Below are 15,537 nucleotides of genomic sequence, written 5' to 3'. Positions count from 1 at the left end.
CCCGGTGGGCGTGGTTTAAATACTCTGCGAAAAATCTCATTGGATGTCTACAACGTGGGTGGATGCACAGTCGTCGACGTTGTAAGAGATTATCTTGTTTTTGTCGCCATATCTTTCAGGCTGATAACAAATGGAAGAATAGTCTGCATGTTGAAATGTGAGATGTAGCCCTGTCTTCACATCTTTCAAGAGATTTTAAAATAAAGCACGTGGGCCGATAGATCACTGCCAGATCTGAAACTACAGAACAAAACATGAATGAACTGAATGTTGAATAAACCGAATGTTTAAGTGATATTTCACGCAAAGCGAATGTGATGGGTGCCGATGGAAGCAAGAACAAGGTAGGTCGTTTAATATAACAGTGTTACCCTTTTTTCAGCACATGTATTTTACAGAAGCCATTACATGTATTGGTAAAATCTTTCTTTAGTTAAGTCTCAACCGATCAGTTTAAGTTACATTCACCATTGAATAATAATGTAATCATTTAAACTTGAATGCATTAAGCTTTATTGTGCGTCTTTTGGTTAGAGTATTAAATTATGTTTAAATACAATATTAAATGTTAAATATATAAATGCTGAACATACATTATATTTAGAAATTGTTCAAAAATGTTTCTATAATATTTTTAGACTTTTTTGGGCCAATAACCCTGCTAAAAAACAGTAAGACAAACAATCAAAGAAATTCTGAATTGTGCCATTAAAATACCATTAGGACCATTAGCTTTTTCCAATAAAACCATTTCAAAATTCCTTTTTGTTGTGTACAAAATTTGTGCTATTGGATACCATCTGCCAGATAACATTATAATCAATCACATAGAGACCACTATAGTTCCCAGTTAAAACAGTATAAATCCAACTCTACGTTTCTATAATTAATAATTATTATTCCATACGTTTCGGACTAACAGTGCATTTGTTACAACAAAAAAAAGTGTGAACATGCTCTGAAAGATGAGTGACACAGGAACCATGTAGCTTAATGATTATTTAATGATGCTTAGTTTCTCTTATCACATTTACTGCAGTATACAGAGCCAGATGAGAATTCGCACGCATCCGGATGGAGGAAATTTTTCTCCACTGTGGGTATTTCTCTGCCAGCTGCTCTATGGCGAGTCAGCCCTCTGCGAATCCAGTCACATCGAATGATTTGTGACAAGAAACCATCCATCCCTGACCACCTGCTCTCGTCAATGTCCGGCCCTGAGAAACTGCGTATGGAGTGGAGTCTCCCCACTTTTATTAACATGTTTCTGCCAGAATTCCCCCACCGCAATGTGCCGGGACATGAACATTTTCAGGTGAGAGACGCTTAGGGCAAAAGTCAAAATAAGTTCAGTTCCAAAATGTCTATATTTTCTCATTGTCTCCTAATTGTATTATATTTTACATTAAACCCTTAGGTCCTGGGTTACATAGCCAAAGGATCTTTTGGTCCCATTTTAAAGGTTAAAGATAAGTCAAAGCAAAATACATATGCAGTTAAGGTAAAAACTGGAACTACACTACCAATGAAAAGTTTATCATTGCTATTTTATAATAATAGGAAAGTTGTAATGACAAATGTTTTTCCATGTTTAGTCAGTTTTATGTTTTAACGAAGAATGTCAGCATAGTAAAAATCGACGTTTGTTAACGTCTGGCTGATGTAGGTTATTCCAAAATGTGAGATTCTGCGCTTGGGAGTGTTGGAGCAGTCAAAAGAAGAAGTAATAGTCCAGGTGAGAATGGAATAAATGCAGAATGCTAATATGCTGAAAAACAATGCTTACGATTTCGGTACAGGATACGGTATATAAGCACGTCTTTTTATCACTGTGAGTGCAAGGAGAGACTAAGTTTGAACTCTTCAAGATTGATTAGATTTACATGTCATTCAAATGCTTTTATCCATTGCATTTAAAGAGATAGTTCAGCTCAACACAAAGGAAGATGTTTTGAAGAATGTCAGATCTCATCCCCCATTTACTGCCATAGAGAAAATGAATACTATGGGAGTCAATGTGAGGTAGATCTGTTTGGTTACTGACATTCTTGCAAATATCTTACTTTGTGATTAGAAGAACAAATACATTTATACAGGTTTGAAATGAAAAGAGGGTGAGTAAATGATAACAGAACTTTCCCTGCGTTGGTTTCATCAGTATGTGTGCTCTCTGGTAATCAAACCCACTATCTTCGTGCTATGGGAACAGCCTTGTTGTGAAACCCTTTCTTGTTGTCAAACTGTTGCCTTGCAGCGTCAGGTCCGTCACCCTTTTGTACATGACCTGAAGGATTGCTGGCAGACCCAGCGGCACATCTACATTAGTGAGTGATTCAGAACACCAGTGATTTCTTCCCCACCAGAAAGTCAATCTACCCTTACACCAGGTGTCACAAGACCCCTAAACCTACAAAGATGTCTGTGATGTGTTTTTTTCACCTTCTCTCTGGAGCTCCTCCACACTAAATTTAAATTACTTCTTTTGATACGTTATTTTTCACAATTCTAAATGTATTTAATTAAGAAATAATTATTATTTATAATACATAATGTTAATTATATTTAATTACATATAAATAAATAATAATACATATATTCTTACATGCCACACACATACTTTATATTATTCAAACACAAACATGTATTTCTGAATCAATTAATCGCAATTAATTTAATTGACAGTATTGCTCTACTAAAGCAATAAGCCCCAGTGCAACAAGGCCCTCGGTTATTATAAAATGCACTGTAACCCACTGCCTTGTGGGGCTTACTGCTTTTATAAAACTGTTATTCCATATGCTCAGCAAGGTAAATGTAAATGAAGTTATATTTAAGCTATGTAATGCGGTCATTGTTATTAATCAGGGTATTTTATAACGGCTTAGAAGTCGGCTCAGCCAATCAGCACCAAGCTCCAGAACTGACCGTTTTATGATACCATTTTTTGGGGTATCAGCCTATGAATGACTTACACAATGAGAAAGTATTTTTTTATGAAACGCTTTATCATTAAATGTTAATATTTTAGCACTAATTATGTGTGGCTTCTGTATTCCTGGTATGAGATCAAGAATGCCAAAGAAGGAATCTTTATGCGGTTTATAGAGTTAAAGAGATAGTTCACAAAAACTAACTCACCCTCTTGTCATTTCGAACCTGTATGACTATTTTTCTGCTTCAGGACTTGAAAGGAGATATTTTGAAAAATGTTGGTAACCGAACAGTGACGGCACCCATTGACTTCTATCATGTGGACACAAAACCAATGCAAGTCTTGGGATAACACCATTGTTCTGTTGCCAAAATTATCCAAAATATTTTCTTCTGTGTTCTGCCGAAGAAATAAAGTAATACAGGTTTGAAATGAAAAGAGAATGAGCAAATGAGGACAGAATTTTCCTTTTGGGTGAACTTTCATGGGGTAAAACATGTGGGCACTCTCCATGGTGCTGACTTCATGCCACTTCTTGTAGGTTACAACCACCTACAAATACTTAATGTATTCCTTACTAAGGAAATTGGCGATCTGTTCTTGTTGAGTAGACACTAGCCAGTCAAACCGGATAAACATAAGTAAGGCACATTTGCTATGTAGAACGCGTAGCTCAAGCGAGAGAAATTGCATGTTAAAGTGATTTGACACTCAATGATATACATTTGCAGAACTGCAGCTATTTTCATTTGCTTATTAGTCACGCTTCCTTGTTGATGCCTCAAACCTCAAGTACTTTTCCTGCCCAGATTGATCTGATTTCCCACTGATCCGAACTGAATTTGTGCATGTGAATGACCTCTTTCCACTGTGATGTTCACCCCTTCAATGCTTTCTCCTAGCTATAAGATGTTACTGTGATCGTGGACCTGCACATGTTCTTTTTTCGTTCTGCCTCTGTGACGTTCTGCCTCTACTCTCAGTCTAGATCACTATTGAAATGTATTTATATCACCAAAGACTTTAAGCCCAGATCCTCTTTTCTTACACAGAATGTTGTGTGCTTATTTTGACTGTGATGTTCTTCCCTTTATTGTCTGTATTGTATATTCGTGTATGAGTTGTGTTTAAGACATATGCTCCTACTAACTGATGTAGTATGAACCTGGTCATCTCCCAAAATGACAGATTTTCCCTGCGTTCATTTGCTCTGTCTGTGTATTAGTTGTTTTGGGTGTGGAGTGTTGGATTTTTTACTTCCAGTTGATTCTGTTTATTCTCTCTCTAGTGTGTGAATACTGCAGCACGGGAGACTTGTACACATACTGGGTGATGATTGGTCAGTTTGGAGAGGATGTAGTGAAAGTCTTTGCGGCTGAAATGGGTTCTGCATTGGGTAAGAACTGGATTTTGTTAAAGCTACATTGAATTTATATCTGAGTTTCCTGTACAGCGGCTGCAATGTGTAATTTTTGTGTCACTATTGTTACCCAATGTGAAATTAATTTCAGCTCCAAACAGGTTTCTAAGTTTTATCTTCATTTGGTTGGACAAAAAAACATCCTGCCCAAAACTCAAGCCACAATGTTTTACACTTTTAGGGAGACGAATAAATGGTTTATGTATTAATGACATTTCTGTCTTTGTATGTTCATCTGTGATAGCATTTTTCACATTACAAAAATGACACAAGGAGATTAATGAGTAATTTACTATCTAATTCAATTCAGTTCATTAATTCAATAATTTATCTGAAAAGTAAAATAAAAAACGGTGGACCTTTCTTTCTGAACAAAAATCTGGATGATTTTATGTATACCAGATTCAACTTACATTTCATTGCTCATTTAATTGCAATAGTGAAATTATTAAAAGTCTTGTTTATATATATTGTAAACTACATTATATAGGATTTATTTTTTATTTTATTGTAATGTGTTTTACGCTTTCTTGCAGGCTTCCTTCATGACTGTGCGGTCATCCACCGTGATGTGAAGGTATGGACTGTTTTATGGTAGCTATAATTATTCAACCTGCAACCAATGTGTTATATTAAAAATGAAAGATAAATGATCTTAACCCAAAAATGTCTCAAATATATTTACTGTTACATTTAAATAGATGGAGAATGTCCTCCTAACAGATCAAGGTAAGACAGGCTGTTTTTATGCTTTCCAGTAGAGGGCAGTATATGTCTTGTTTTTGTCACATAAACCTGGAATATTCCAGAACATCTAGATAGAATAGAAGAATAGCAGAAACACAAGAGGCATTATTATGAAGAGCAATAACATTTTAGACATTAAGCGTATTTCAAAAGAAATAGGTTTGTTATTTTAGAAATCTTCTGCATTATCTCAATATTTCCTGCCAAAGCAAAATGTCAAAATTGAAATGTCAATACAACAAACAACACAATGCTCACTGTATAGTCACAAAGATCATATAGAACTATGTGAAGAATTAATCAAAATATATATATTTTGCTTCTTTATATCCCTTGTCGTTTTTAAAGGTCACCTACGACTGGCTGACTTTGGTTTATCCCGCCGTCTTGAGCGTGGAGGAAGGGCCTTCACTATATGTGGAACAATCCAATACATGGGTAAATCTTTAATAAAAAAAGAAATGCAAACAAATAAAAAATCTTCATGAATTATTAATGGCATAACATAGTCACCTGACTAATAAATTGTGTCTTAGCTAATGAGAAGATGTTTATATGTTCAGTTATGTCTTAAATGTAAACAAGATTATGAATGCACCTCTATCTGTACAGCTCCTGAAGTTCTTAGCGGTGGCCCTTATAACCACGCTGCAGATTGGTGGTCTCTTGGGATTCTTCTTTTTGCATTGGCCACTGGCAAGGTGAGGTCATGAGGCATGTCAGATGCATGTGAATGCTATAATGTCTAGATCACGCTTAATAAATTAGTGGATGATGCCTCAGGGGCGTTTTGCATGTGTAACCCAATGTAAATTTCTCTTGTTTACTTTTCTGCCAAGTCATTCTAAACAAGCCTCTCCCCATCCTTCTTAGTTTCCTGTGTCTCCGGAGCCAGACCACTGCAGCATGCTGTGGAGGGTCCGCAGCTTCCCCTACGAGATGCCAAAACACTTCTCTCCTCCTTTAGCTCTCCTGCTCACAGAGGTGATTGCCAAACTCCTGTTGCTGATGGTTTATTCCCCAAAATAGATTTCCCTAGAGGCCAATACTTAATAACAAGATCTAGAGAATATTTTATTGTACCGGGGTTTCGCAGCAGAGAGTTCTGTTTTTTGCTCATTCAAGTATTGATTTAGTCTCAGTTGTTTCTTATCAAATGGCCCAAAATAAATAGGTGAAATAAAAAGGCAATGTAGAGTTTTATTTGACAGTCAGTTACAGTAAAGAACCACAAAACATAGCATGTATAGATAAGAGATGTGTCATTATATGTAGTTTAACTTTAAATGTATTTTTATATATCAATGTCATCTGAAATCAAACCCTCTCCCAGCTTCTTTGTAAGACACCGACACATCGCCTACGGACACTGGACCGCTTCAAGCGCCAAACCTTTTTCCACGGCACACCGTTTGACTCCCATCTGCTCCAAAAGACCCCCATGGACCTGATCCTGGAGCTGAAGAACCGGCCCGACCGCCCTGCCAAAGCCCGTCGAGGCCTGACTCTGGAACCCTTTTCCAACTTCGACTCTGACTTCCTTTTAAACTTGCCCTGCACACCTATGGCTTCAGACCTGTCACCGACATTAGCCAACATGGAGCGAGTTGAAGCGCTTATGCAAAGCCGTGATGTACCCCAAGACGATGCTTCCAAAAGAGAGGTTTTTGTTTAAGTACCAGAGAGACGCCAGTGAGCTAGATCACATTTTTGCATTTGAGTGATGCTCTCATCCAAAGTGACTTTAAATCCATACAAGGTTTATGTTTTACAAAACTATGTGTTTTATTGCCAGCACAGTGCTCTACCAGTTGAGCTACGGGGAAGGTTAAGACTTAGTCAGGATTTACTATGTCACATAAACATGCATAAAAGCTCACATTCATCTGGGTAAGACATGGTACGAGATGAAAGACTAAAAAGTTAACGAAAGAGAATTAAATGTAGGGGTACTTGTTGTGTATTTCATTTTTATTGCGACGGTTTAGCGCAACACTAAATTCCTTACAGTTTGTTGAGACGTTTTGTGAAATGTGGTTGATAGTTTGTTATACACTTTGACTGTTTTGTAAACCAACACTGCAGTTTATTTCAATAACTACATATATGAAGTTTATACTGTTCTAAATGTATAATATTTTTATAAATGTATAAAGACAAACCCTCAGGGAAAAATGTTAAGTCTCAGATACTCTGTAACCTTCTACAAAACGGCTTTTGAGAAAGCCTGTTTATTGGTCATGAGTGAAAAATCTACTTGGTATTGTGCTTGCATGTTAATAAGCACACATAAAGCATTTGGGAAAAATGTTTTGTATCTTTATAAAAAGAAGTGTTTATATATGCAATACTTATTTTCCTAATGTTTTTACTGCTGTTAAATTGGCTGCGGTTGAGGCCCCAGTCGCATCGATCCCCACGGTTGACCTTGTCTTGTTTAGAGAGAGACCGTTCTCATATTCTATATCACTGCTTCTTTTTAAAGACAAAACGATACGTTTAGCAAATTCAGCCTGTGTAAAACACAAAATAAAAGTTGAAATATTACTGAACAATATATTGCAGGTTGTCATAATGTTCTGTGGCCAGTTCCTTTGTGAACGTCCCAATAATACTAGACATGCTGATGCACAGTTACAGTAAATGCAATACATGGAAACATCCCTACAACAGGTACAGGTACAGATGTGAACTAGCTGAGCAGGTAGATGAAGGGTCAGTTTGTATTTGATATATGGACATTTCAAAAGCTCCGCCCACCAGGGCAAACAGTTCTGCTGTGTCAGCGCCGGCCTTTATTAAGCTACAATCTCTCTTCTTTTTAAAGATAGCCATCATAATCATGTATTGTTTTGTAGGCTTAGAAGACACTACAATTATTTGAATGAAACATACTACAGGCATTGGACTTAAATAGCACACATTTAAAACGGCCACGCTATTTCCATGATAGGCCACAAATAAAAGAGCGTTGTTTGTAATGTCAATTATTTTAAATGTTATCAAGTGAATTAATATGTAAATTCAATCGTTTTTAAAGAGGTACCGTTGCATATAGTAACTATAAAATGAATATAATTTTGTTTTCACCTTATTTCTTCCCCTCAAGCCTACGTGCCGTTAAGATGCACCTCATGCACGGGATCATGCAGCGTAATGATGACGTACAGTTCGCTTTAAAGCCTTATGGATATTTACATATATTACAATAAGGTCCCGCCCACGGCCACGCCCCCAAAGTGGGCTGCTTTTACAGAGCGGTCACGTTGCGTTGCGGCACTGAACGGAAGGCTGTCGACAGAACTACATCCTTTGCATCACTCATCAACTACGCAGGTAAAAATCTACATTTCTGTCTAAACAAAAATTCTAACACATTCTAGTTATAACTAATGACTTGGGTAAAAACAATGTTATTTGCAAAAATTATTTGTCATTGTTATTTTAGATTTAAAATGTACGTAGTGTTGAAAAGTGCGATGTGATTTACCTCAGATAATCAGAAGTAATTCAATCTTTATCATTCGACAGGTGGTTGTCACGGTTAACTTTTATAACATAAGGCCTCGTCGATTATGATGAAGATGTGTGTTTGTCAAGTCAGCTGCTATATTGACACACAAAGTGCGTTATTTCGGTGCATATGGTTCAATTGTACGACTTTAGAAAACGATTAAAATAACTGTACGGGCTAACGTTAGCGCATTGACATTCCTGTTATTCAATGTCACCCTGAGCACGGGTTAAGCTATCACTATCATCCTCTCTTCCGCATATTTGGAGAATCGTAACTTCAAAGAAAAGAGACAAACCGAAAACGTGTAGCGGTGTTTCATTCGCACAATAAACAAATGAAGCGTCATTTTAAAGACTTGATACACGAATACGTCTTTGGGGCATCAGCGATGCGATGGATGTCTGCGGAAGGGTGTGTGGGGATCTGCACGTACACATTCCCCGTTTCCTCCATCAGCGTAGCTTAGCCTAGCGTCACATACACGTCACATACACATAACGTTACCTCGAGCCGCAGTCGTTTAATACACATCTTAACATATGGGATCGACAAAAGTTGAAAGAATGTACATTAAATGCAAGTCTTGAACAGCTACGTTTTTTCCTCGACGCTCTCGTCGCGTTGCGTCACTTGCGTGTAGGTTTGTAATGAATCACGCAGTGTTCTCTTCTCATCCTCCTGTGTGTCGTGCATACGTGCTGAAGCTGATCTCTCTCTCTCTCTCTCTCATGCCTAAGCTGGTGATCAAGACTTTAAGCACATCAGGACGTGACTTACAGTTCTCTTCACCCATTATTTCTGTATTTTTATAGATATTATCTTCTTTTTATTAACCTTATCTGGGTTTTTTATGTGACAGCTTCTATTTAAAGATGAGACACACAACCATAATAAGTCATGTGATCTGTTGACACAATAAGCACGGTGTGATAATGCCCAGCGGGGTTTGGGTTAGACAAAAATCTTCTAGCAAAAACAAAAAGGCAGCAGAAAAAACGTCTGGTCACTGTTGCGTACTGGGTGAGGCCCGGGGGGAGGATTGACCTCCACATGACGCAGTGCAAAAAGACAGATCTCATCAAAGGGATGCAGATCAGATCACTCATCCGTCACTTCTTCCATTTTCCATCTGTAGGATCTTTTACAAGGCTTTTTCATGCCAGCCGAAAATGCTCTGTAACGTTTTTGAATAGTAGATTTAGTTATAAACAATGACAATTATAACAAGATTGCTTTATCAAGATAAATTGAAAGATAAATCAATTTGACGTTATGACATCATGCACATGTGTTTCTGAAGCTTATTATTCCTCTTGTTTATACATTTCGAAGATGTATTTTCTGTTATTCTTTGCACTGTTCAATCGTAGTTCAACTACATAGCACATGATCACTCGTCCAAATGCATTCACGTGGATTTAAATAACTAATGTGGATCTATAAGTGGAAAGTGCCTTTTAATAGAATGGATGGAAGAAGTTGGTTGATGTTTATTCAGCTGCGACATACCATTGAATTGAGTCAATTCTATGCTAAATGCTAAATATGAGAAATAATATTATATATTAAATAATATTATGTAAAGTAATAGTACTATTTTATCAATTATATAACATTTTCAAGAGTATTAAGCATGGAGAAGCGAAAATAAATAATATTTATACAAAAAAAATCAGAGCAGCTAAAACAAACCAGAAAGCATGTGTGTGTACTGAACATTACTGCATGCGCCACTTGTCCAACTAAAATGCATTCATTGTTTATTTGTGTAAATTGTTATTGTAATTGTAGGCATGTTAACTGTTTTCAAGATGCAGTACCTGTTTATTTCTGGAAACACTGAAATTTGCACCCAGAGGCTAATCCATTCTGAAGCAATTTCACATGCATGGCTGAGGTTTACCTGCCGCACCATAGGTTTAGTGTCAGTGACATTGTGTTGCAGACAAAGGTTGGGAAAGGTCACTCTGACCTTGGACATTACTGTGGGTCATAAACTAAAATTACCTCCATCTGCCCTTTGTTGGCAACACAATATAATTGAAATTGAACGATACCAATAGTAATGCTGTCTGGCTGTAAACATGTATTATTGATGTTACGTTCTCAAACGAATATTTGAGGTATTTGAGGCAATGTTTGAACTAGTCTGTGTTTAGACAAAAGTGCACCCGTCTGTGCTTTATATCCACAGAGGGCAGGCAGTTTGTTCCAGTTTTGGTTCATTCCATTCAATACATACGTAGGGGTGCACTGAAAAAAAAGTGTGACGGTGATATTGATATTTTATATTCAGACAAAAGAGATTTAGTCAAGCAAACGACTCCACTATCACTGTGAAATATTAATTAAGAGATCATTGACTGATATATATTGTAAATATAGCACACAGACAGCAGTAGTAACAGTTGATGCATGTCTAATGTATAATGACAGCAGAGATTAAATGAGTATCATTGCATAACCCCGTCTGAGTGAGATGTGCTAGAAAATACTCGGTTGGCTTTTGTCAGCAGTTATTATGCAATCCAGCCGTACCGTGAGGGAGAGTGGGAGGAATTTTAACCAAACCCCTTTTGATGCTGAATAATGGGACACATTTTTGTTGATCCGTAGCCAGCAGCAGTGTTACCAGGAGACCGTTGTTGTCGAGTCGTTGAGTGATTTGGTTTCCTCGGATAAAAGCTTTAGTTTCCCAAGCGAGTCATGATTTGGTTCCCAAATTAAGAACCAACGTTGTTTAGATTTCTATGTTTATAGTTATATTATTATTTTTTACATTATGTATATTTGAAGGCTCACTCTAAAATACATTGTTTTGCCTATAATTACATTTTTGTTTTGTTACAAATGATTGTTTTTGTGCCCAACTGTTCACTATGTTCTGGAGTTTTGAAATATTAAATTATAAGGCTGACAAAATGTGTCTGCAGGTCTCTTTGAGCTTCAGACATCATGACGCACCAGTACCCCGCTCTCACGACCGAGCAGAAGAAAGAGCTGCAGGACATCGCTCAGCGTATAGTTGCTCCCGGAAAGGGCATCCTGGCTGCAGATGAATCCACAGGTGCGTGAGGGTTACACTCAAAATAACAAAACAAAAACAGTCGGGCGGTACCCTTAATACGAGCATTCATCTCTTCAGGTAGCATGGCTAAGCGTCTGAACCCCATCGGTGTTGAGAACACAGAGGAGAACCGTCGTCTGTATCGCCAGCTCCTCTTCTCAGCAGACGAACGCATTGACAAGTGCATTGGCGGTGTCATCTTCTTTCATGAGACCCTGTATCAGAACGCAGATGATGGCACCAACTTTGCCCAAATGATTAAGGACAGGGGCATTGTTGTGGGCATCAAGGTACAATTCTGTTTTATTCATTAGATTTAGTTTGACTTAAAGTGAACTCTTATGTAGTGTATACATCATATAGTAGTAGGGCTGTCAAACGATTCATCATGTTTAATCGCTTTAAGAATAAAAGGTTGTGTTTACATAGGGATGGGACCATATATTGTGCAATTCTTATGCATATGTTCTCAATAAATTACGGTTAAATGCTATATGTTTTTATAAATACTATAAACACAAACTTGTATTCTTGATGCGATTAATTGCGATTAATCGTTAGAAAAGCCCTATATACAGTACAGTAGTATGTTTGCCTATTGCCACAAAATACATTTTTACTTGATATACATACAACAAATACATTTTGCTCCATGTAAGTAGTTTTCATGTTGAAAATGAGCCACTGAAATCTATTGAAACCCCAGTGCCTCGTATTGTATATCAGTTTCATGTTTGCTGCAAACTCTGTATGTTTGCAAGGCTTCAATAGCCAGGTTTGCTATATAGATTTCTTTGCATTATTTACAGTGCAACACTGGTTTCTTAATGGTTTTTAAACCACTTCTAAATGTGTTTATATACATTGTCTGATTTTATGTCCAGTTAAAGATGCAATTCATAACTACTTCCTCTCTATCGCCATCTCTGTCTGAAACATAAAATTGCAGGTTACTTTACATACTAACATTTACATTTATTTATTTAGCAGAAACTTTCAAGCATTTTGTAATATAATATACATAACTATATCTTCAGAGGAGTGTAAAGACCTTTTAACGTTTTTAACGAGTTATTTCTATGTATATACAGTGCTGACATCTTAGTTCTGTGTCCGCCACCTTAATGCTTCGAAAGGGAAGGGGGGGTGGAGTGAGCCATTGGCTCCAATTCGCAACCTCGTCACTAGATGTCGCTAAATTTCATACACTGGACCTTGAAAAACAGATGTCTATTTCTAGCAAAAATGTAGTTGACAGATCAAATTCTAAATCATTATTATAAACCTACTGTTTTGAATCTAGTTCAGCTAAGGAGAGGTTTTCACCATAGATTGTTTTACTTTAAATCCAAAACGTTACGAATTACTGCTATAAAAATAATATTAGGATTCTTAAATGATTTGTTAGTTCTAATAAGGCTGTTTGAGTCTAATAAAAGCTCTTCTCATCATTAACAGGTTGACAAGGGTGTCGTCCCTCTGGCGGGAACAAATGGCGAGACCACAACACAGGGTACACAGAGGGATCGGTTACTGCAACATTCATAAAAATGTTGACAAATTTGCAATTTGTTTGAGTTCATTCTATATCTAATTATCCTTAGGGCTCGATGGCCTGTCAGAACGCTGTGCTCAGTATAAGAAAGATGGTGCAGACTTCGCCAAGTGGCGCAGTGTGCTGAAAATCAGCGAGACCACACCCTCAGAGTTAGCCATCATGGAGAACGCAAACGTCCTGGCCCGCTACGCCAGCATCTGCCAGCAGGTGAGCTTCTTAAAACCCACACTAATACAGCTTGGGTCATCTTTGTATTTATCTCACAGGCAGGACCTTCTAGAATAAAACTGTCAAAGTAGATAATTGGGTTTTATATGTGTGTGTATATAAAAATATATTAGTGTTTTGTCTTAGTTAAACGTAATGAATAGATAACCCATTTATACTGTAAAAAGTGTGATGTCTTTACAAGCTCAAGAAAATTCTTGGTTTGTTTTTTTCAGAATGGCATTGTGCCCATTGTGGAGCCTGAGATTTTGCCTGATGGAGAACACGACTTGAAGCGCTGCCAGTATGTTACAGAAAAGGTACATGAAAAGATAGGGAGGGGGTATCATTTGAATGTGTGGCTTGTTTTGCTGTTAATTATACCTGACGACAAGGCAGGTGCAGCTACGCTCAGCATCTAACCACCATTTCCCATGTATATCTAGGTCCTTGCTGCCTGTTACAAAGCCCTATCTGACCATCACGTTTATCTGGAGGGTACTCTTCTGAAACCCAACATGGTGACCCCTGGACACTCCTGCCCTACCAAATACAGCAATCAGGAGATTGCCATGGCAACAGTGACAGCGCTGCGCCGCACTGTTCCCCCTGCAGTAACAGGTGAGTCACACTGCAACAGTCAGTAAGGTTTTATGCAATCTCTATACAGTGAGGTCAGAATGCTAAACTCTATGTAATTCGTCTCGATATGCCCAGGTGTGACGTTCCTCTCTGGAGGCCAGAGTGAGGAAGAGGCCTCTGTTAACCTGAACGCCATCAACACATGCCCTCTGACTAAACCCTGGGCCCTCACCTTCTCTTACGGACGTGCCCTGCAGGCTTCTGCCCTTAACGCCTGGCGTGGAGACAAAGAAAATGAGAAGACGGCCACAGAGGAGTTTATCAAACGTGCTTTGGTCAGTTTTTTAAATCATTCTAATTTATAGACTCTTGAATTAATCATACTAAATAAATATGTTAAATTGACAGTCCTAGTGGACGTATTTACATTAATGTTAGACTAAATTGGATTCAGTAACAACCTACAGTTTTCAGTAGCTACAGTATATAATGAATTTGTGACTTTAAATAATTGTCACATCAATGGTCTGCAGTCGTTGTTTTGCAATAAAACTAAACTGGCCTTTTTAATTTTTCAGGTTAATGGTTTGGCTGCTCAGGGGAAGTACGTCTCCAGTGGAACCGGTGGAGCGGCGGGGCAGTCCCTTTATGTGGCCAACCATGCCTACTGAACAACCTGCAACGCAATGTTCCAGCTTCCGCCAGCCAATAGTATAGTGCACAGCTGCTACCCTTCCTGTCACCAACCAATCACAGGCCTGAGCTGTCTTCTGTACTTTAGGGTTGTCATTGCAATGTCTCATATTGTAACTATTTAAAATGTATTAAACTTTAGAAATGAGAGATAAAGAAAGTAATATTAAAAATATTATTTTTTAAAAGTTCTGGGGATAGTTTCAAGCTACGATTAAAGAGACAGTATTTTTGTGGACCTATTGCTGGTTTTAAATTATGTATGTACAAGTGATTCAGCCTTTTTTTTCGAACATCATTCCAATTGAGGCACCAGCCGCTCTAGTTGACTCTTCACATTCCTTTTCAGTGCGGTATGAGCTCATAATAAAGACTTTGTGTCTTGTGTGGATGACATGGTGCTGGCTTCATTGAATGCCATCAGGGTTGGTTTATTATGTAGGAAAGAAACAGAGTAATATATATAATTGCTCAGTAGTCTCGTATTAAACACTGGCGGCATGAAGGCAAGGTTAATGTGATTAGCTCCACCAGACATTTAGAAATATTATTTTGTGTTCACATTTAATATTAATGCATTGTCTGGGCTGTGCGTGTACTGTTCAAAAGAATTAAAATAAAATACTAACAATATTAGTTCGAAAACATGGGATTCATTTTGAAATTGTGCTCTGTTGTTATTGTGTGATTGACTGTACCAAGCTGTTCCTCCCCTTATTTGTGACACAGTGCTACATGAATAATATGATTTTATTGGCTGTAAACGGCGGGCGGACCAAACTGTGGAGCTTCTGAGGAGGGGAGCAGTCACTGC

The 15,537-nt window shown here is 37.7% G+C and overlaps 2 protein-coding genes across 2 annotated transcripts; both read left to right on the top strand.

Moving 5' to 3' along the window:
- Positions 1–96: 96 nt before the first annotated feature.
- rskrb (ribosomal protein S6 kinase related b) lies at positions 97–7,649 on the top strand. The gene is made up of 12 exons (XM_079486263.1): positions 97–344; positions 1,040–1,315; positions 1,418–1,501; positions 1,667–1,735; positions 2,255–2,324; positions 4,221–4,328; positions 4,889–4,929; positions 5,054–5,081; positions 5,448–5,537; positions 5,712–5,800; positions 5,973–6,083; positions 6,433–7,649. The coding sequence occupies exons 1-12, from the start codon at positions 318–320 to the stop codon at positions 6,772–6,774; spliced, it is 1,335 nt and encodes a 444-aa protein (XP_079342389.1). The 5' UTR covers positions 97–317; the 3' UTR covers positions 6,775–7,649.
- A 579-nt stretch (positions 7,650–8,228) lies between these two features.
- Positions 8,229–15,373, top strand: aldocb (aldolase C, fructose-bisphosphate, b). The gene is made up of 9 exons (XM_079486262.1): positions 8,229–8,435; positions 11,550–11,683; positions 11,762–11,973; positions 13,142–13,196; positions 13,288–13,448; positions 13,685–13,768; positions 13,895–14,069; positions 14,166–14,365; positions 14,609–15,373. The coding sequence occupies exons 2-9, from the start codon at positions 11,572–11,574 to the stop codon at positions 14,699–14,701; spliced, it is 1,092 nt and encodes a 363-aa protein (XP_079342388.1). The 5' UTR covers positions 8,229–8,435; positions 11,550–11,571; the 3' UTR covers positions 14,702–15,373.
- Positions 15,374–15,537: the final 164 nt, after the last annotated feature.

Source organism: Barbatula barbatula, assembly GCF_947034865.1.
Source record: "Barbatula barbatula genome assembly, chromosome: 22".
Lineage (NCBI taxonomy): Eukaryota > Metazoa > Chordata > Actinopteri > Cypriniformes > Nemacheilidae > Barbatula > Barbatula barbatula.
Note: the sequence above shows the minus strand (reverse complement) of the source record. Positions and strands in the feature narration are given on the sequence as shown.